General features: G+C 40.2%; 1 protein-coding gene across 2 annotated transcripts in view; it reads right to left on the reverse strand.

Annotated features, from left to right (window-relative positions):
- Positions 1–23,941, reverse strand: part of LOC110312287 (contactin-associated protein like 5-3) — a 604,300-nt gene that overhangs the window by 217,892 nt on the left and 362,467 nt on the right. For both annotated transcript variants that reach the window (XM_085832770.1, XM_085832768.1), the window contains exon 13: positions 8,368–8,568. In XM_085832770.1, the coding sequence (XP_085688896.1) occupies positions 8,368–8,568 (201 nt within the window). The remainder of the gene's footprint in view (positions 1–8,367; positions 8,569–23,941) is intronic.

A 23,941-nucleotide genomic window follows, 5' to 3' on the forward strand; every position in this document is an offset into this window, starting at 1 on the left:
GCTGACTGGTTCCCAGTCGCAGTCAGGCTCGGACAGCATCTGGACAGTGCCTGGACAGCGATTAGTTTCAGTCACGGTCAGGACTGGATAGCGGCAGTATGGGAATTTCTCACTGTAGTAGTGGCGTTAAGGTCGGTCCTGAAGCAGTGTGGCCTAAAAATCGCCACTAAGAGTATAGAGGCATTTGTCAGGGAGGTAGACCGTGTGGCACCATGGTATGCTTGCTCAGGTTCGTTAACTGTCACTTCTTGGGACAAACTGAAAGGAGATCTAGTTAGGGAACAGCAGAACTGCAAACTTAAAGCAGGGATCATGCCGTTATGGAAATTGGTGAGATCGTGCTTAACAGATGAGGATTGTGAGCAGATGGTAGAAGCAGGGCAGAAGATTTTGGATGAAATTCAAGACAGTCTATCAGAGGCAGAGTGGGGAGAGAGATTGAAAGTTGGGATGAAACAAGGTGCACCGAAGAATTTAGGCCTTTCCACGGGCCTTGAGCCCGAGGAAAAGAGATATAAAGGAAAGAATGCCTTGGGAGAGATTAGAAAAAGGGATGGAAAGGGAGAGAAGAAGAGAGAAAGAACTGGAGAGGCACATAAGGAAAGGAGCCTCTACCCACCATTAGATGAGTTTAAGGCACTAGCTGTCAGTACCTCAGAATTGGATAAGGAACTTAGCTCCTCTGAGGAAACAGACTTAGAGGAAGAAAGATACCAGCCAGATGAAAGACGAGCTAATCAGTCACAGAATAACCTAAAGAAAGCAAAAGTAGCTAGAGACAAATGTCAAATCACTATGCGATCTTCAGATCCGCAACCTCTGGGTCCTAGTACACCTCCGCCCTACGTGCAGAGGTATCAATCAGACTCATTCATTTCAAAAGAGGAACAGAGAAAAGTGCAGCAAGCGTTCCCAGTCTTCGAAGGCGCAGAGGGTGGACGCGTTCATGCCCCAGTGGAGTATATACAGATTAAAGAATTAGCAGAGTCAGTTCGTAACTATGGAGTCAATGCCAACTTTACTGTAGCCCAAGTCGAAAGGCTTGAGACTCTGGCAATGACCCCTGGCGATTGGATGACCGTAGTAAAAGCCGCATCTCCTAACATGGGAATGTATTTAGAATGGAAAGCTTTGTGGCAAGACTCCTGCCAAGCACAGGCAAGGGCCAATGCCAATGTTGAAGGGGACCAAGGAACATGGACTTTTGAGTTGCTTACAGGTCAGGGACAACACGCTAATAACCAGACAAATTACCATTGGGGAGCTTATGCTCAGATATCAGCTGCTGCAGTTAAGGCATGGAAGGCACTCTCTAAGAAGGGAGAGGCAAGTGGCCATTTGACCAAGATCACCCAGGGTGCACAGGAGTCATTCTTAGATTTTGTGGCTAGAATGACAGAAGTGGCAGGGAGAATTTTTGGGGACCCAGAAACAGCTATGCCTTTAATTGAACAGTTGATCTATGAACAGGCTACCGAGAAATGCAGGGCGGCTATTACACCTAGAAAGAGCAAGGGACTGCAGGACTGGTTGAAGGTTTGCCGTGAACTTGGAGGGCCACTCACTAATGCAGGTTTAGCAGCTGCCATTCTACAAGGGCAAAAACGCCCTGACATGGCTGAGCTCAAACTCTGCTATAATTGTGGCAAACCGGGACACTTAAAAAAGGACTGTAGAGCCCTTGTCAAAAGGAGAGCACCAGGACTGTGTACTAAGTGTGGAAAAGGATATCATTGGGCTAGAGATTGTCGTTCAGTCAGGGACATTCGAGGCAGGCCCCTGCAGCCAGGATTCCCTCAAGCAATAGATAATGAGACCATTCCAAAAAACCAGTACAGGGCCCTCAGGTCTCAGGGCCCAAAAACATATGGGACCTCGACAGGCAAAAGGTGGACCCCACAGTCCGCAGGGCAACAGAAGGATCAGCTGGGTTGGACCTCCGTACCACCACCCGATTCATGCTAATGCCCCAAATGGGGGTACAGCCTATTCCTACTGACTATAAAGGACCTCTGCCATCCGGGAGTGTTGGCCTAATATTGGGCCGGGCCTCCCTTACCTTACAAGGTCTTATTGTTCTCCCTGGAGTCGTAGATCAAGACTATGAAGGGGAACTTCAAGTTCTCTGTTCCTGTCCTCAGGGTGTCTTTTCTATTTCACAAGGGGATAGAATAGCTCAGTTAATAATTTTGCCAAGCCTACATGGCTGTTTTCCTTCCTCTGGTGTCCCTCGAGCTACCAGAGGGATTGGTTCTACTGGAAATGATTCTGCTTACTTAGTGATGCCTCTTGACTCCAGGCCATTCTTAGAATTAGTTATAGAAGGAAAACAATTTAAAGGGATTTTAGACACAGGAGCAGATAAAAGTATCCTTTCTTCCCAATGGTGGCCAAAAACTTGGCCCGTTACTCAGTCATCACGTTCTTTGCAAGGTTTAGGTTATCAGTCCTGTCCCACTATTAGTTCCCGTTCTTTGAGCTGGACAGCTCCTGAAGGTCAAACAGGACGATTCACTCCCTATGTTTTACCACTCCCAGTAAATCTCTGGGGGAGAGACATCTTACAGGCACTAGGATTGACCTTGACTAATGAATACTCGCCACAAGCTGTTCAAATAATGAAGAAAATGGGCTATAAAGAAGGAAGGGGATTAGGGAAAGGAGAGCAGGGTAAACTTGAACCTATCCCTCAAAAAGGTAATAATGGGAGACAAGGTTTGGGGTTTTTCTAGGGGCCGTTGAGGGCTCCATGCCCATACCATGGCTTACAGAGGAAGTTGTATGGATTCCTCAATGGCCTCTCTCCTCTGAAAAGTTAGAAGCAGCTACAAAACTAATTTCTGAACAGCTACGCTTGGGTCATTTAGAGCCCTCTACCTCACCCTGGAATACACCTATTTTCGTAATTAAGAAAAAATCTGGCAAATGGCGCTTATTACATGATCTTAGAGCTATTAATGCACAAATGCGTCTATTTGGACCAGTTCAGCGAGGGCTACCATTGCTTTCTGCCTTACCCAAAAATTGGGAAATTATAATTATAGATATTAAAGATTGCTTTTTCTCTATACCTTTATGCCCTCAAGATAGGCAAAGATTTGCATTTACCATCCCAGCCATTAATCATTTAGAGCCGGATCAAAGATACCAATGGAAGGTCCTACCTCAGGGGATGGCGAATAGTCCCACCATGTGTCAACTGTATGTGAAATTGGCACTTAAGTCAGTTAGAGAGCATTTTCCATCATTACAGGTGATAATTTATATGGATGACATTTTGATTTGCCATAAAATTATTATGCAATTATTGCAAGATGCATACCCTATATTAATAAACACGTTAGGGCAATGGGGATTGCAGGTGGCCACTGAAAAGGTGCAAGTTGCTCGAATGGGAGCCTTCCTAGGGTCACTCATTTATCCTGACAAAATTGTTCCTCAAAAATTAGAGATTCGCAAAGATCAACTACATACCTTGAATGATTTCCAAAAATTGCTAGGAGATATTAATTGGCTAAGACCATTTTTGAAAATTCCATCAGCAGAATTAAAGCCCTTATTTGACATATTAGAGGGAGATACCCACATCTTCTCCCACAGAGCACTTACCCCAGCTGCATGTCAAGCTTTACAAACGATAGAAAAGGCCTTACAAGATGCTCAATTACAACGCATTGAGGAGTCAAAGTCATTTGAATTGTGCATATTAAAAACTGCACAGTTACCAACAGCAGTCTTATGGCAAAAAGGACCCTTATTGTGGGTCCATCCTAATGCTTCCCCTGCAAAAATTATTGAGTGGTATCCTAATGCAATTGCTCAACTTGCACTTAGGGGGATAAAAGCAGCTATTACTTATTTTGGGAAAGAACCTCATATGCTAATCGTACCTTATACTTCTGCTCAAGTTCAAACCCTGGCAGCAACAACTAACGATTGGGCAGTCTTGGTTGCCTCTTATTCAGGACAAATTGATAATCATTATCCAAAACATCCAATTTTACAATTTGCCTTAAGCCAAGCCATAGTGTTTCCAGTAATAACAGCCAAACACTTCCGGATGGGGTAGTAGTGTATACAGATGGATCCAAATCTGGCATAGGTGCATATGTAGTAAATGGCCAAGTAACATCTAAACAATATAATGAGACATCACCCCAGGTTGTAGAGTGTTTGGTAGTTCTAGAAGTCCTTGAAACTTTTCCGGGACCGCTCAATATTGTATCTGACTCTTCATATGTGGTCAATGCAGTTAATATGCTTGAAGTTGCTGGCTTAATTAGACCCTCTAGCAAGCTTGCTCACATTTTTCAGCAAATTCAGTTAGCCTTGTTACATAGAAGACATCTTGTGTATATTACTCATGTTAGGGCTCATTCTGGCCTTCCTGGCCCCATGTCTCATGGAAATGACTTGGCAGACAAAGCTACTAGAATCGTGGCTGCTGCTCTGTCCTCGCAGTCAGAGGCTGCAAGGGAGTTTCATAAACGCTTCCACGTGACGGCTGAAACATTACGCCTCCATTTCACTTTAACTAGGAAAGAAGCTCGTGACATTGTCACCCAATGTCAAAACTGTTGTCAATTTCTGCCTACTCCTCATGTAGGGGTAAACCCCCGAGGCATCAGACCATTACAGGTCTGGCAAATGGATGTCACTCATATTTCCTCCTTTGGAAGAAATCAATATTTACATGTTTCCATTGACACCTGCTCCGGTGTTATGTTTACTACACCTTTAACAGGTGAGAAAGCCTCTAATGTTATACAGCACTGTTTAGAAGCATGGAGTGCTTGGGGCAAGCCCACAATTCTTAAAACTGATAATGGGCCAGCATATACCTCTACTAAATTTCAGCAATTTTGTCATCAAATGGATGTCACTCACTTGACTGGCCTTCCTTATAATCCTCAAGGACAAGGCATTGTGGAACGTGCACACTGTACACTTAAGTCTTATCTTATAAAACAAAAAGGGGGAGTTGATGAGACTCTGCCCTCAGTGCCAAGAGTAGCTGTATCTATGGCACTCTTTACACTCAATTTTTTGAATCTTGACGAGCAAGGTCGCTCTGCGGCTGATCGACATAGCTCAGACCCTGATAGACCAAAAGAAATGGTCAAATGGAAGGATGTCTTAACTGGTCTGTGGAAAGGCCCGGATCCTATTTTGATAAGATCCAGGGGAGCTGTTTGTGTTTTTCCACAGAGTGAAGACAACCCATTTTGGCTGCCGGAACGACTCACCCGCAAGATATTCATCAAGGATGGTGCAGAAGATGCAGACCTCCCGAGGACTGCTCCTGATCCTGACAATGCTGAACTTGTCTCAGGTTCCTAGTATGAGGGGCGAACAGAGATGGGCCATTCTCTCGACTTTCCCTAAACCAATGCCAGTTCGCCATAATGCAATAGTTTTTCCAAAATTCTTTACTACTAATAAAACATTAGATTTGCCATATCTACCCTATGATCCCACCCGAGCACCATTAGGGGAAAATCGCTCTTTATTAGAACAGGGTTCTTTATGTTTTCAAATTAATGGACCAGGAAAATGTATCAACCTCACAGCTCGAGCTTTGGGGAAGTTTAATGAGCACCGAGGAGGTTGGGTAAGCACAACCCAAGATACTTCCAATGCAGATATAACCTTTACAAAACGGACCTTTTGGCAGGAGGCAATTTGAGTTAATGGTACATTTCTACCACCTAACTTTTCAGACAAAGAACGTCCCCACCAACCAAAAATATCCCCTCATTGTAGCTTGGAAGATGAAGGGCTGATACTGCCTTGGTCTGATTGTCAATCCTCCATCACTCGTTGGGCAGATCAGAGTAAAACCTTTTCCTTTTCTCCCAACATGATAGATGATCCAGAGAAGGAATTTGTTATGAAAGAGGGACTTTTCATACAGGACTTTAGAATGCATCCCTTTCACAAGTGGGTGCTTTGTGGAGTCAATGGCAGTTGTACAGAACTCAATCCTTTGATCTTTATCCAGGGAGGAGCAGTTGGAAAGGCTTCTTTTACTGGCATCTCAAGATTTGCTCAGTATTGGGGAATACATGCTGCCTCCCAGGACTCTTATGGATATACTAATACCAGTGTAGAGATCACTGGGTTCAATAAAACTTTGGTAAACCAGATTAATTATCCATCTACCCCAGTCTGTGTTTACCCCCCTTTCTTGTTTATTCTTTCAAATGATTCATTTGAAGTCTGTTCCAATGATTCTTGTTGGATTTCTCAATGTTGGGACATAACAAAGAACACCCGTGCCATGGTATCACGGATCCCACGTTGGATCCCTGTTCCGGTGGAAACACCCTCCACCTTATCTCTGTTTCGACAAAAAAGAGATTTTGGAATTACTGCTGCCGTGATCATAGCAATTTCAGCCAGTGCAGCTGCTGCTACAGCTGCAGGGTATGCTATGGCTAGTACGGTTCAATCAGGCACAAAATTAAATCAGCTTTCAGCAGATCTGGCTGATGCCATCACTGTCCAAACTTCTGCTAGTACCAAGTTAAAGGGAGGGCTGATGATATTGAATCAGCGCCTTGACTTGGCAGAAGAACAGATAGGAGTTCTATACCAGATGGCCCAGTTGGGTTGTGAAAGAAAACTGGAAGCTCTGTGTATTACCAGTGTCCAATATGAAAATTTTACTTATGCAGCTAATCTGTCTATACAGCTTTCCTTGTATCTTGCAGGAAATTGGTCTGAGGGATTCGATGAGACTCTTGAGGCCCTGAGGGTGGCAGTTTTAAAGATCAACTCAACGCGAGTGGACCTGTCATTGACAGAGGGACTCTCCTCCTGGATTTCATCTGCAGTTTCTTATTTTAAGGAATGGGTGGGGGTGGGTTTATTTGGTGTTGCCACCTGCTGTGGACTTGTGTTCATGCTCTGGTTGGTTTGCAAGCTCAGAACCCAACAAACACGTGACAAGGTTGTGATAGCTCAAGCACTTGCTGCCATTGAGCAAGGCGCCTCCCCCAAAATCTGGCTATCTATGCTCAAAAATTAGTTGACATTGGTGGCTGGCCTCTTTTGTAGAGTTTGCCCTAGGTCATTTAATAGTAACTGTCACATAGCACTGCGGTATCCAGGGACGGGCAACTTTCCTCATGCACAGATCATCCTAAGACATGGGGCCCAGTGGCGATAGGGTTACCCTCTGACAGGAAAAGCTGTGACATTGGAGGAACGTCCTAAGACAGGAGCCACAGCGGATGGGCATAATTACACAGACCTAGTCCAGCCTCAATTTAATAAAATAAAAAGGGGGAGATGTGGAAAGCCATGCAGCGTGCAGCAAGCAATCGCTGTGGAGAGCCGCGCGTGCTGCGAGCAATCACCATTATAAGATGGCGCTAGTAAACAAGCCTTGTGCGCAAGTGCGAGAGTGAACTCACTCCTAGTCACTGCCCATTCTCGGGGTGTAATAGTGGTGTGATGAGCGAGCAACGAATCAAGAGCTGTCACGCCACATCAGGTGCTGAAATGTCATGGCTGAGTGCTATATAAGGGACTCCATTTTCTGGGGTCGGGATCTTCCTGAGAAGTAAGCAATAAAGCTTTGCCGCAGAAGATTCCGGTTGTCCTGAGTGTGTTCTTGCCGGCAGGGACAAAAGCTCGGGATATACAAATGCTATTTCTGTTAAAAATTTTTCTTCATTTTCAAAACTGTTTAGAATATATATTGTTAGGGTGCCTTTCTAAGAGACAACTATAGATTTGACAGACAGTGCCTGGATACCAAGTCAAGACCCATGGCATTCTTTGACTCATATCACTTGTAAAAACAGACTGAGCAAGTACACTCTAGCCAATTTCTTATCAAATACACCTTTCTTTTAATGTGTTAGTTAAACTTTCTATTACTGTGATAAAATACTATGACTAAACAAAACATGGGAAGGAAAACTTATTTGCAAATGGCATTCCATTATGCAGAGAAATTAGAGCAGGACTTCAGGAACTGAAGCAGAGGCCATGGAGGAACACTGTTTATTGATTTGCTCCGCCAGGCTTTCTCAGATTTATTTTCATGTTATTTATCATTGTTTTGTTTTGTTGTTGTTGTTGTTGTTGGTGGTGGTGGTGGTGGTAGTGGTGATAATTTTTTTGTTTATTTGTTTTTTTTTTTTTAATATATACTTCAGGATTACCTTCTTAGTGGTGGTAGTACCACACATAATTGGCTGAGCACCCCATATCAGTTACTAAGAAATTTATCATTTGAAGACATTTTTTAAAATTAAAGTTTCCACTTCTCCAATGACTCTAGCTTGTATTAGGAAAAATATAGCCAGGATATTGGCTTATGGGTTTCAACATACCATGAAGAAGGGTCGACTTTACCTGGTGTGTTAAGCAGGCGGGATCTCTTGCAGTAGTATGTCACTTCCTGTTCACAGTGCTCTGAGCCATCAATCAGAGCCTCCAGTTGCTCCAGACTCCCACCATAGTTTAAGGTCATGGCATAGGGCTTCTCAGGGTTAGAACCCTGTACCCAAGTCAGCCCTGTGTTGTTGTGCTGAACTGTCATCCAGATCTTGTCTTCTGCACAGATAACAATGAAGAGTAGAAGTTAGAAGAAAGTCCAAGGAGCTAAAGGGGTCTGCAACCCTATAGGTAGAACAACATTATGAACCAACCAGTACCCCGCAGATCTTGACTCTAGCTGCATATGTATCAAAACATGGACTAGTTTGGCCATCACTGGAAAGAGAGGCCCATTGGACACGCAAACTTTATATGCCCCAGTACAGGGGAACGCCAGGGCCAAAAAGTGGGAGTGGGTGGGTAGGGGAGTGGGTGGGAGGGTATGGTAAACTTTTGGGATAGCATTGGAAATGTAATGAGGAAAATACCTAATAAAAAATAAAAATAAAATAAAATAGAAAAATAACACAGAGGAAGAAAATCCAAATTAACAAAATCAAAGATGAATGAGGAATTGCTAGAACAGATTATACAGTTAAATCCAGATCATTTTCATGTTATAAACATGTTCAGGAACATGTCGGACCACCTTTCCTTCCCTCCTTTATAATGGAAAGAAGGATGGAAGTTGGGTGTAAAGCAGTTTCTACCTCCTTTAAAGCCATGAGTCCAGCCAGGAGCTGTAATTTCTCCCAGGAGTGGCAGCCCAGCTGTTTAGGGAGGAATTCCTTCCTGTCTATTGTACCTACTACAGTCAAATGCTTTTATAACAGAGCTTCTCTGTTTGTGAGAGGATGCATTACCAGTTCTAGACAACTGCACGCCTTGCATTAGTTGTGATTTACACAGTATCACATCTATCATCACTCTTTCACCTGCCTGTGCTAGCTACATTCATGACACCCAGACAGCCTACTTGACTGTGATTGATCCTCTCAGTTCACCCTAGCCTTTACATTTTAGGGAGCTTTTTGAAGAGTTATGTTCTGTCTTCCTTGCTTTAAAGTAAATGGCACGATCAACTTGGCCCAGGAAATCTGTTTTATGGTCTAACAAGTTATATGATTAGATTCCACATATACTGAATCATATTTTGTAGGCTGGCTGGGTGATAAAAGAAATGTTATGTGTCTAGGATATCCAGGACTCTCTTTTAGTGGCATATACCAGGACACCATGAGGGCCACCATGTAATGAATACTGTGGTCCCTGAGCTTATGAGTGTATATAGCTCTGTGACGGAGTTTACCTTAGGTGGTGAAATGCCCACTTGGCATGAACGAAGACCTAGTTTTGATCTACAGCCCCACATAAATTGGATATAGTGGTACATCCCTGTTTGCACTTTGAATAGGGCATCAGAAGAATCAGGACTTAACAATCATCCTTGGCTATACAGTGATTCCAAGGCTACTCTGAATGCATGAGACCCTATCTAGGGTCCACAGCAAAATGGAGGATTTGGGTCCAAGACCAGCCATTTTTTTCCATGGATATTCACTGGTTTATCTTTGTGGCATGCAGATAGAGGAATATTTTGTAGTCAGATTATGAATTATATATTCTGAGAAGAGAACAAGGATGCTGTAGGTGGTTCTGGCAGTGGTTTTACAAGTGTTAATTTTCTTTCCCTCTTGAAATATGTGTGTACATGTGTGTCTGAGTGCACCTGGTTATTTATAGCTGGTATCCTTTTGTTTTCTCCTCTCTATTTACTACAGTAAGGTCTCTCACTGGACTTGGAATTCCCCAGATAGACTACTCTACCTAATATATATTTTTTGTGTCCATACATATTTGACTTCTGAATACTGGAATTACAGATTTTTGGCCAAAACTACTGAACTTTTTCATGTAGATTCTGGAAATCTAAACTCTGATCCTCACATCTACATGCCAAGCTTCTCATCCTCTATTCCATCTCCCATCCTGAAGACACCTCTTCCTAAATTGTAAGACTATCTACCTAGTGTGTGTATCCTCTGATTCTTCAAAAACTTACAAAAGAAAACCTAGAGACAGTAGAATTAATCCACATTTCAGTTACCACTCATACCCCAAGCCTGTAACAACATAAATGGCATTGTCTCTGTTACATGCCGTATGTGGGGAGTTTTGGTAATGTGTCAGGTCTTATTCATACTAACTAAAATTTTAAAAAATGTCTTTACACATTCTTTCTTTTCAGAAGTCATCTAGTAAATGCCAAGGTTAACAAATTATTTTTCTAAGATGGTCTATAATTTTTACATGGTCTGGGATAGATGAGTGCTTGGAAGCAAAGCCTGAGAAACTTCATCTCAGGATTGATTCTTGTTATTGATATTTATTTCCTGTCATTATTAAATTAATACAAAAATTCCTGTATTAGCCCACCATATTAGGCATATTTTCTGTAAATGAATGAATATATACTCTTTTGTAGCAATGCTATGTAGAAAATAATGAAACAAATAAATGATTTCTTAATTCCTAATAATGATTCTATAAAAATCCTAAGTTTATACTAGTAATTATTGAACTCTTTATATAGAAAGGAATGAAATCAAGACCCTATAACCCCCCCCCGCCATGTGTCAACAGGTAAATGCAATAAATTAGAAAGCAGACATGCAACAGATTTGTGATTAAGGAAAATATTCCTCTAGGTTACAAAATCATTATCTGATAACTCGGGGGAATGAACAGTTTATTGTAGGTGCAAAGACAAAAGAAAAGATTGACTGAGTTTATCTATACAAAACTTCAAGGCAGATGACGTGATTTTGACAGAAATGTGTTGACTTAGAATTAGAGTTTTAAACTTTTATTTAACCTCTGGAGCTAGTGACAGATAATGAATGTTTAGTTAGATAACTAATCTTAATGGAAACACATGCAAACCTCGCTGTTGTTTTTTCTTACTCAATTTATGATTTGATTTTAAGTTTGAACTGGTTGTCAACTTTTGGGTTACCATGTGATCATGTATCCTGAGGGAAAAAATATAAGAACTGAGAGCCAGGCAGACAGATTACAGATTAGAATCTCTTTTCAAAGGGTTTGTTAGCTTCTGCAGCAAACTCTAGCAGCCAGGAGCTAGGGATTGAGGAGAATCTGCAGAAACAATAGCAAAGAACATCTTTACCTAATCACCCATTGATTAAGGACAGGGTGTAGAGTGTTAATCACCAGAGGCTTGCAGCTTCTAGCCTCAGAGTAATTTACAGACAAGACGGGTAAAGGTCATTTTATAAAAAGCAACCTTTATTCTCACACAACCATGTTTTGGCTCCTTATTAATGTTTTCTCCCTCTCATAACTTCCAGAGAGAGCCACCACTGCTGGAACTGGTCCCTGGAACTTTCTGAAAAGCTACATAGGCTACAAAGAGAAAGAGTGTCTCTCATAAACCTCTGACTAACACCTTTCTGTCTTGTAATTTCTCATTTGCTGTGAAAAAATTAACCTGACAAAAGTGAATTAAGGAATGAAGAGTTTATTTTGAATCACAGTTCAAGGTGAAAATAGAGCAATGTGGGAAACCATGGTAGGAGGAGAGTGAAGTATCTGATCACATTGTATCCACAAGCAGGAAGAAGAGACTGATTACGGCTTTTGTTTGGCTCCTTTGGCCTTTTTATACAACCCAGTATCCAAGCCCAGGGGATGCTGTCACCAACAGGAGATGAGCGTTCTTTTTTTTTTAAATACTTTTTATTAGGTATTTTCCTCATTTACATTTCCAATGCTATCCCAAAAGTCCCCCATACCCCCACCCACTCCCACTTTTTGGCCCTGGCATTCCCCTGTACTGGGGCATATAAAGTTTACAAGTCCAATGGGCCTCTCTTTCCAGTGATGGCTGACTAGGCCATCTTTTGATACATATGCAGCTAGAGTCAAGAGCTCCAGGGTACTGGTTAGTTCATAATGTTGTTCTACCTATAGGGTTGCAGATCCCTTTAGCTCCTTGGGTACTTTCTCTAGCTCCTCCATTGGGGGCCGTGTGGTCCATCCACTTGCTGACTGTGAGCATCCACTTCTGTGTTTGCCAGGCCCCGGCATAGTCTCACAAGAGACAGCTATATCTGGGTCCTTTCAGCAAAATCTTGCTAGTGTATGCAATGGTGTCAGCTTTTGGAAGCTGATTATGGGATGGAACCCTGGATATGGCAGGCTCTAAATGGTCCATCCTTTTGACACAGCTCCAAACTTTGTCTTCTTACCTCATTAATAGAATCAAGAAAATCCTCCATAGCCAGACACAGACACTAACCTAAGCTAACCAAGCCTTCACTGTTCTGCCTGGAGGCTTGACTCATAGGTGATTCTAGTTCCTGTCAAGATGACAGCTAGCACTAACCATCATCACCCTCTCAAAGGAGATAGACACAGAGCTGAGAGGTCAATACCATTCTCTGAATTTTGCTGATTTCAGTAATAGATCTTGAAATCAGTTATAATGTGACATTTGCTTTTAAAGAGATGTTTGCTTATATGTGGTTACCTAGTGCAAATAATGATCCAGTGGCAAAAGATAAATGTCCATCAGTAAGTAGATACCTGAATGAATAAAGTGTACTTAGCTCACATGAATGAGATGTGATGAAGCCACAGTTAATAATTTATGTGGCATTTAAACTCATCTAAATTGATTTCTATTATATACTGTGAATGGAGTAATGGTATTGGTGCAGATAAAGAATGCTACTTATTGTGCTTCAATAAGTGTGAAAATAAACACACAACATTAGAATAAATGGATATAGAGATGAGATCAGTAGACTGGATTGAAGGCAATAGGAGAGTGAGCTTTCTCTGATCAGCCATGGTGTGTTTTAATTTTGTACTTTTCTCAGATTAAGAAGCACCTAAGAGATTACTAAGATATATACTTCTGGGTCTGTGATGGTGCTTCAAGGTGATGGAATAAAAATTGAATACGTCCCCTGACTGTTGCTGTTACAAGTCCAGAATTTTTAACATTAAAACATTCAGGGGGAGGATATAGGGAACTTTTGGGATAGCATTTGAAATGTATATAAAGGAAATATCTAATTAAAAAAAAAGAGTGGAGAGAGCAAAGCACCCCACCCACCTCAGTCCTGCCCCTAGAGCAGTGGTTCTCAACCTTCCTAATACTGGGACTGTTTAAGATAATTCTTCATGTTGTGGTGACCCCCAACCATAAAATTATTTTCATTGCTACTTCATAACTGTACTTTTGCTACTGTTACAAGTCATAACATAAGCACATATTTAGGAGGATACATAAGAGAGAAAGAGTAATTTTGGTTCTTAGGTCCAGACCTGTCTGTCACTTACAGTGGGAAGGTCTGTGTATAGTAGTGCAGCTTGGAAGTAGTACATAAGGAAGCACAACTACTTAATTTTCTCCTCTTCACTTTTATTGGGTCTGTGACACCAGTATAAAAGACTCTGTACTTGTATTCCAGGCCAGTATCCCCTCCCCTACCCCCCCTTTTTTTTGGTTTTTTGATTTTTTGTTTTTTCTTTTTCGAGACAGGGTTTCTCTGTGTAGCCCTGGCTGTTCTGGAACTCACTCTGTAGACCAGGCTGGCATAATAAAGAGAATTTAGATACCAGAAAATAAAACAAAAAGGGTCTGCAGAGATTGCTCCTTCAGTAAATTGTTAGCTGCATAGGCTTAGTCCCAGAATCGTTAGTGTGGAGGCAGACAGAGCTCTGCAGCTCATGGAGCTCCATGGAGAGCCAACCAAGGGGAAGTGATCAGCTTTAGGTTCAGTTAGCTGTCTGTCTCAAAATCAAAGATGGAGTGTTCCAGGACAGCATTTAATGTTGACTTACAGCTTGTGTGTGTTTATGCACACATGTCCACGCACCTACAAATGCATGCATAGCCACATGAACAAATGCTTGTGCAATATAGCTGCAAACACTTACTACCCACATATCATACACATATTCATATTACACCACAGAATATACACACAGAATAGGACACAGAGAGAAAGAAAGACAAACAAACAGAAAGAGAGACAGAAACAGACAAACCCATATATACATACATACATACATACATACATACATACATACATACACACATGAGAGAGAGGGAGAGGGAGAGGGAGAGAGACAGAGACAGACAGACAGAGAGAGAGAGAGAGAGAGAGAGAGAGAGAGAGAGAGAGAGAGAATATAAGAAAAGGAGAAGTTTAGGAGGTGATAATTTTTTAGACTGAAAACAAACAACCAGTCTTGAAAATCAAATCCAAAACATGAACACTGCTTAAAGTTTGAACAAAAATATGAAAAGAACAGATGCTACATATTGGATATATAGTCCCAGATATTTTTCTTGGGGTTTACAATGACTATGCCATATAATCGTCACAATAAACTGGAAAACAAGTTTTATTATTACTAACAGACAAAGACACTGAGGAAGAGGAAAATGAAATCACATAAGTTAAACAATATGATAAAACTAAGAAATGTCAGGTTAGATTCAAATCAAGCCACAGTCTGAAACATTCACTTGGATTCAGTAGGAGTTTCTTAGCTATATGATGTGAACAAAAGGCCATCAATATAGTCCTGATCATAGCACTTCATAGGAGAGTGTTTGAGATAAATATAGGCCTGAAGGAAATTCTTGATATCAAAGTAGTATAAAGCACAAGAGGCATGAGAGTGGCACAAAACTTAGACATGCCTCTATTGACTGAGTATGAATTCATTTTCTTGTCTCTGGAATAAAAGACCTGAATGAAGCAATCTGAGGGAGGGGGAGCTTATTTTGGCTCATGCTTTTGATCCAGGATCATAGAGAAGCCATGGAAATGGGAGTATGAGGCAGCTGGCTATGCAAGAACAGTAGTCAACAAACAGAAAGAAAAAGCTAGAAGGTGGCTAGACTACAACCTCTAAGATCTTCTCCCTGGTAATCATTTCCACATATTTTACTTCTTAAAGTTCCAGATACTCCTCAAACAGCACTAAGTATATATATATATATATATATATATATATATATATATATATATATATATATATATATTGGGCTGAAGCTTCTATGGCAAGAAGTTATGCTTGGAATTGGATATAATTTGTCCCCATAAGATTCATGTACTGCAGACTCATTTTCTTACTGTAATATAGCAAGAGTAGAATGATGTTTTAGGAGATTCTGAATCAAAGACACATGATTAGGTTTGAGGTAGGGTAATAGTAATTTCCCATAGGAAAGAGATCACCCTCTCAGTGGACTGAAATGAATACAGGAAGCCATAAAGTAAAATTGGCATCATTGACACACATCCTTGCTGTATTGCATGCTATGTGCTAACTTTTTTTTTTTTTTGAGAAGTTTTTTTTTTAATTTATTTTTTTTATTACATATTTTCCTCAATTACATTTCCAATACTATCCCAAAAGTCCCCCATAGCGCCCCCCACTTCCCTACCCACCCATTCCCATTCTTTTGGCCCTGGCATTCCCCTATATTGGGGCATATGAAGTTTGCAAGTCCAATGGGCCTCTCTTTCCATTGATGGCCGACTAGGCCATCTTTCGATACATATGCAGCTAGAGACAAGAGCTCCAGGGTTCTGGTTAGTACATTATGTTGTTCCAACAATAGGGTTGCAGATCCCTTTAGCTCCTTGGGTACTTTCTCTAGCTTCTCCATTGGGAGCCCTGTGATACATCCAATAGCTGACTGTGAACATCCACTCCTGTGTTTGCTGGGCCCCGGCATCATCTCACAAGAGACAGCTATATTTGGGTCCTTTCAGCAAAATCTTGCTAGTGTATGCAATGGTGTCAGCGTTTAGAAGCTGATTATGGGACGGATCCCTGGATACAGCAGTCTCTAAATGGTCCATCCTTTCATCACAGCTACGAACTTTGTCTCTGTAACTCCTTCCCTGGGTGTTTTGTTCCCAATTCTAAGAAGGTGCACAGTGTCCACACTTTGGTCTTCATTCTTCTTGAGTTTCATGCGTTTATCAAATTGTATCTTATATCTTGGGTATCCTAAGTTTTGGGCTAATATCCACTTATCAATGAATACATATTGTGTGAGTTCTTTTGTGATTGTGTTACTTCACTCAAGATGATGCCCTCCAGGTCCATCCATTTGGCTAGGAATTTCATAAATTCATTCTTTTTAATAGCTGAGTAGTACTCCATTGTGTAAATGTACCATAATTTCTGTATCCATTCCTCTGTTGAGGGACATCTGGGTTCTTTCCAGCTTCTGGCTATTATAAATATGTGCTAACTTTTACAGACACAGTTTGCTGACACCTGCCAAATTTTGATGTAACAAGAATACAAATAGCAACAAAACCAGTGACCTAAATAAACTTTGTTACTTTAGAAGTATTTGGGCTCAGGTATTTTGTGGCAATAACAGAAAACAAAGATAGCCCATAAAAGGAGAGTGCAATGGGAAAAATGATCCAAGGTGAAGGTTTTTTCTGCTTCTCCCTTCACTGAACCTAAATCACAAGCTGCCAGTAATACTTGGCTCCTTCATTCCTTGAGATGGCTGGAGGAATGAGGAGGAATCAAAGTGACTTTGATTCCTCATTTCTCCCTCGAATCTAGCATTTAGAGCACAAGTGAACAAGAATAAGTAAGCATTCTGGGAGATACTTTTAACCGTGGCTTTGTTACTTCTTTCTTTTGAACACAAAACTATGTTTATACAGTTAAATTCTATCATCATGTGAGAATCCCTGGACAAACCAACAGCCTTCAGACAAGAAGTCTATGACCCTACTTCCTCTAGAGCTGTTCTTTTTTATTTGTTCAGAAACACCAGTCATCCATTTTTTTTTTTAAATTTTGAAAGACCTTTTTAGAAAGGATGTGGCAGTCAGCATAGTGCTAAGACTCCAAGCATCTGTGTGTTCTCCCTCATCATTGTCCTAACAGGCATTGATGACCACTTCTGTGTAATTCTTTTCCAGGGCAATTACAAACCCCTGGTCTCAGAGATATCACCAGATCATACACTGTAACCCACAAACCAAAACAGCAAAGACTTTGGAGTATTTTAGGTCAAATTGTGGTCCATGTGGGCCAATAGCAATGGTGGTTGTATAGCTGGGCATACACATGGCACAATGAACCTTAGCCAAGTGCATGCCATCCTGGTATCCACATGGAAGTTATGAAGGCATGAGCTTGGAGCAGCTGGTCCCATTGTGTCCACAGTTAGGAAGAAGGAGAGTGACATTGATCCTCAGTTCCCTTGATTCTTAGTATTCAGCCCAAGCCCCTAGGTCAGGGTATGGTGGCACTCATAATTAAGGGTGGGTTTTCTCACACAATTCAATCTAATCTGGAATGTTCTTCACAGAAATTACCAGAGACTTGTCCCCAAGATTTAAGTCATGACAAGATGATGATTAATATAGCCATCATTGTGCAGTAAACACTATGAGTCCCTTGACTCATAGTTAGATGACATACCATCTTAGTGGCAGGAATTCTGGTAGTCACATCCTTAGGTACCATATTTCCATGGTACATCAGGCAGTTGTCCATGAACTTATTGTGCCTGAGTTCACATTTCACAACTGATTGGGTCTTAAAAGCAGATGTTAGTGATCCCAAATAGGATAGTTGCTTATTGCATGTTTTTTGTTTTTGTGTGTGTGTGTGTGTTTTGTTTTGTTTTGTTTTGTTTTGTTTTGTTTTGTTTTGTTTTGTTTTGTTTTGTTTTACGGCATCTATGGTATCTAAACAGTCATTGGCAAGTGGATGACAAGTTGGAGGATGATATCCCCATGGAGCTTTTCTCAAATAGGCCCATGTCTGCTTTCATTTTGTACTTTAATACTCCTACTCCTGTGACACTAGTGCAGGGATATTTGGAGAATGTCAGATGCTCATCTAGAGGCACCTGATCTATCCCCTCATTTAATTTTATTTAACTTGTGCACATAACCAATGAAGTAAATAGCTGTCATTTGTACCCATGAGGAAGTTGAATATCATAGGTATTAAGTACATTGGCATGATATGATAGCTAAAACACATCAATATAAATAATCTTTATAAATATATGAAGTAAATATAAGAATGAATAAAATTGCTTTAAGAGCTGGATGACTTTATTCTTGTGCTACACATGGCTCTTTGTGCATGGTTAGTAGCAGTTAATAAGATCCAAGGCAGAAAGGAAGTTAATTTATCTATGTTGGTTTCTCCTGTCCCCTAGAACCAAGGGCACTCCACTTATCTGTACAGAAACATACTATATAGAAGTCCAGCCATGACATCCTTGTGCTAAAGGCTTAAGAAATGTCTGCTTAGCTGTGGAAGGATGAATAAAGTAGGGTCTTAATAAGTGCTCAATAGTAGGGAGATTGAGTTGCAGAAATATACACTCTCTTCAATTTTTATAGAAAAAAAAATATCAAAAGCAACTTAAAGAAGGAAAGATTTATTTTGATTCAGAGCTCAAGGGTGCAGTCTGTCATGGCAGGAAATTCATGACAACACAAGATCAACATAGCTGATCACCTTATGCCTATGTTAATAAGCAGAAAGAGATGAATGCAGATTGATTCTCCATCCTTTTCCTTCTTTGTATTCTTCCAGGACCACAGCTGATCAAATAGTTCCTATATTTTAGGATGGGTCTACCTACCTTTGTTAATGCAACATAGAAACCCTTACAGAGACATGCGCAGGTCTGTGTCTCCTAGATGACTCTAGATTTGACAAGTTGCCAATCAATATTAACCATTATAGCATGCTGAACATAGTGTCTCTGACTCATGTTCACATTTAATGAATAAACAACAACAAAAACAGAACTAGGAAATCACATTTTCAACTCTCCTCTCAGCTCATGCTTTATAGATAATTGAACATTGAGAACATGGGCTTTGTATTCTTTTCCTTCACTCCCCAGGAATCCTGGAAGGAGATATGACCATATCTATCTTTCAGAAGAGGAAAGTGGTGGTGAGGAATGTACAGTGGGAACTGGAGAATTCTCCTCTATGCATTCCTTTTGTAGGGTCTGGTGACCCATGAAAGGAACAGAACAGCTGAATTTTACATTAGGGAACAGGACCGTTCTGTATGTCAGCCTCACTGTCAAACTGAGCACTTCTTAGGCATCACAGTCACTGAACCCGACAATTTCAGTGGTAGATTCAACTAGAGGCAAGATGTTTAGCACATGAGATTATCTTCCCCATTAAAAGAGAGATAATGCATATTCTTCACACAGGTGATGGGTAACAGTGCCATCTGTACTGTAAAGTGCAGAACATGTTACATCAGGCTACTAGCTGCTTTGTAATAGCAGCTGTTTCTATTTCAAGGTCATCTTAGGGGCTGGGTACATGACTCAGTGGATAAACAGTATCTGTTGGCCAAGCTGAAGACCTGACTTTAAATCTCCACTACCCACATAAAAAGCCATACATGACTGCCACTCCCTAAAACCTCAGCATTGTGAACAACTGAGTCAAAGAGAGATATGGGGCCTTTCTAATCACCAGTTTATTTCCAAATTCAAGAGAGGTCCTCTCATAGCTGTTGTTTTTTTCTGATCACTGGGTATACTTATGGGGACACATGCTCACACACATGTGTATGAATACACTATATACACATATATTGCATATACAACCCCACCCTCCCCACATATACACAAAATATAGCTCAAAGGGTAGCTATTCAAAGACACATTAAATAACCATGGTTCTTGGTCCACTTGGACACCTTTCCTCAGTTCCTTCTCCCTGTGTTCTATGCCCTCAATAGCTATTTTCACACTGAGTCTAAAATATCTGTGTACTGCACCTGTTTTAACCCCCCAAAAAAATTATTTTGGAGACAAGACTAGATTTATTCGTTTTGTGATCTTGGTCTTTAAATTGTCAATATTAGAATATCATTTGTGTGAATTGACTAAAGGAATGATGTATACAAAAAAAAACATAAAAAATGAATGAGAAGTAAGTAAATAAGAATTAATACATACTATATACATAAATTATTGAGAGATTCTCAAAATAATTTGAGGTTTGGGGAGATAGCTCTGTTGGTAAAATGTTTTCTTTGTCAGTACAAATAATGACAAAGTTCATCAGTAGGAACTGGTAAAAAAAAAAAGTCCAAGGACACTGGTGCTGCATTGAAACAAGCAAGACAAACCCTGGAGCTTGTATCAAGTTACTCTAGGTTGAATTAGTGATCACTGGGCCAATGAGAAAATTGACTTCTTTGGTCAAAAACGAAGGACACTGAAAGGACAGCATTCAAGGATGTCCTCTGGCCTCCACCTGAGGTACACACACACACACACACACACACACACACACACACACAGAGAGAGAGAGAGAGAGAGAGAGAGAGAGAGAGAGAGAGAGAGCAATTTTTTAAAGTTAATTTAATTTAAATATTCAATTTATTATTATTTATGAGTTTCTTAAGAACAAAAATGGGTTGATTCACTGTGAGAACTTTGGTGCCAATCACAGTCAACATTAAAATGCAATTTGCATAATTAACTTCTACATAATTGAATAATGCATAAATAACTGAGCATATCAAAATATGAGGAGGCAAATAAACAAGAGCTTTGACAAATAGATTAATAAATGAGAGATTAATAAAGAATTTGAAAAATCTGTGGGCTAATACAGAGAAGCATGAAAGAACTGCAAATCCAATGGTTAAAAATCTCCCGATCTCAGGATTCCTCACCTAATTCCTTTCCTCCAGTGTGGTTGGACTAACAGACCATGCTACATCAATGTGTGAAAGGAATTTCTCTAAGTGGTGGTTAAAATTCTTGGCAATTTGAAGGTGATGGTGCTTGAATTCCAGGAAATGCAATAGCTTTGTGACTTAGAAATTTTGTTTAATGGCTCAATTTAACTGGAGATTATGCTGTGGGCTGCTATTCCAGAAAGACCAATTCAAAGCAGAGGCTTATACACATGGAGATACAATACACTGCAGGCATTAGTCTGAGAGTCCCATCTTATGAAGCCATATGTGGTCCACATATTGGGTAATAGCATGACACATAAAAACCTGCTTTTCCCATCTCATTGGTGGCTGTTTTTGAGCTCTTTGGAAAACATTACATTAGAGAAATCAAATTGTCCCTTTGAAATGTAAGCCACACTACATAGTGGAATAATATAAAAAGAAACAACACTAGCATTATTTCAAGCAATTAAACTGCAAGTGAACTGCAACCCATACATGACCCGTGAATGAATCTCCACCAGTAAACCAGCTTTGAATGTTGTCCCTGGCTGAGCTAAGTTCACTACCCATGAAGACACTAGTCCTGCTTTCAGGGAGGGAAGATATAGTGAGGAAAGTGATATAGGACTGAAAGTCAGGAAAAAGTAAAAAACTCACTAGAAGGGAAAAAGCCCCTTGCCTTGGAGTCTGGCTGTTGCTTCCGAGAAGACGGAACTCCAGTACAATGAAAACTATTGAAGGTGATTCCTTCTTCCTGCAGAAAAGCTACAATTTTCCAAGTCTATCACCAGAAACACTTTATAAAGTAGCTCCTGATATTAGCTTTTCCAATTATAATCTCCTCCCAAAAAATGTCTACAGCCACTCTAAAATGACACTTATCAAAAGAGAGAAAAGGAGGTAAAGTCTCTTAACAATCCTTCTAGATGTACCCCGATAGCTACCAAAATAATCTATGTGATAGTGGCAAGACACTCAGTAGTTACTCTTTCCGAGAAGCTCATATTGATATCTGTATTATTTCTCTAAGCAACTCTCCTTCTAAGCCACCATTATTGAATATTTTACTAAAATAGCACTCACTGCTAGGGTCCAGTGAGATGGCACATTGGGTAATAGCACTTGTTTTCAAGTTTAATTTTGAGATGCACATGGGGAAAGGAAAAATTAACTCCTGAACTTTGTGCTTTGACCTCTCCACCTTCACAGTCATATATACAAACATGTAAAATAGATGTAATGAAAAATTGATATCACTCCAGACAGACAGATCAATGGACCAAGCCATATCAATACAGACAATATAAGACAGTTTGTTCTAGGTCTTCTGTGACACAAAACATTTCACATAGAGCAAGTGCTTCAATTCTAGATCGCTGCAATCACTATCTTGTTTACTATTCAATAGAATTATTGTGGAAAATATTCTAGCTCCTTCAATAATGAATGCTTCTCTTCATAAGTATATTAGTATATAGTCAATATATAATCTTTATTGCAAGTGGCAATTTTTGACAACAGTACTAGGTGTGTAGGTGTATATGTACACATGTGCATATGTTTGCACATGTGTATGGAGGCCAGAAAATAACCTCGAATATTGTTCCTCAGGACATACAATGCCTACCTTGTTTCTTGAGACCAAGTCTCTGATTGCCCTTCAACTTGCTGATTGAGTTAAACTGGTTGGTTAGTAAGCCCTGGGGAATCACCTGATCCTGTCTTCCCAGGTCCCAGAAGAGCTGGACTTTTACCAATGTGTTGGAGATCAAATATAGGTGCTCATGCTTGCAAAACAAGTACTTTACCAATTGTGCTGTTTCTCCAGCACCTTGAAAACCGTACCTTTGCAATGATGACTAAGCAACTGATAATTTAAGAAAAACAAATTTGAAACCTTAGCCTATCTTATTCTTGTGCCAGTCTTTTGTAGAACAATGGGAGCTATACACTTTTTCTGTTGTATGTATTTATGTGTGCCTCTACATATGTGTTATATGTGTCTTTTATATCTGAGTGTTTTCACGTGTGTGTCTATATATTTCCATGTGTTGTGATTTCACAGAAATGTGTGTTCTTGAGTGACAGCACGTACACAAAATCACATTACAAATACCATGACTTACTTTGATCTCTAATACATTTATCCAATGCTGTATACACATTCTAAGGAAAAAGAAATGGCATGAGAGACTTCTTATGTTCTCAGTCACTTTCATTGTCCTTGTACACACAGATAGGTATGTTGGCAATGAGTAAGTCACAGGCATTGCTCTAATTTCAGGAAATAAGGGTAACAATGTAGGTCAAACTGTGGACACAGTTCTTCCTTGATGTCAATAGCTGGAATGATATTCTATTACCTTAGTCATATTATACAAATATGGCTAGAAATATTGGAAAGACCTTAATCATAATTCTCTATCTACTCCATTATGCATGCTTTGATGAGTTTTAATAAAAACAGAGGCTGTTGGCAAGCAGAGAGAATTGGAGCGTCATAATAGCCAGGGTGTAAGATTGAAAGACTATAAAGGTAGCTTGTAAATGGATTAGTAACTGTTTGAGAATGGAAAACAAGTTTTGATTTAGAAATTCACCTAAACGTTTTCAGCAAATTTCTTATAATTTTTGTCTATTGTCCTACACAGGTGAAACTGCCATTGCTTCTACTGAGATAGGAAGATAATATGTTTGTTTTGACAATGACTTTACACAAATAACTTTGCACATAAATATGCAATTCACTTATAACAGCAAAATTGTGAAACTG

The sequence above is a fragment of the Mus caroli genome, unplaced genomic scaffold (genome assembly GCF_978045245.1).
Source record: "Mus caroli unplaced genomic scaffold, Mus_caroli_1 scaffold_18, whole genome shotgun sequence".
NCBI lineage: Eukaryota > Metazoa > Chordata > Mammalia > Rodentia > Muridae > Mus > Mus caroli.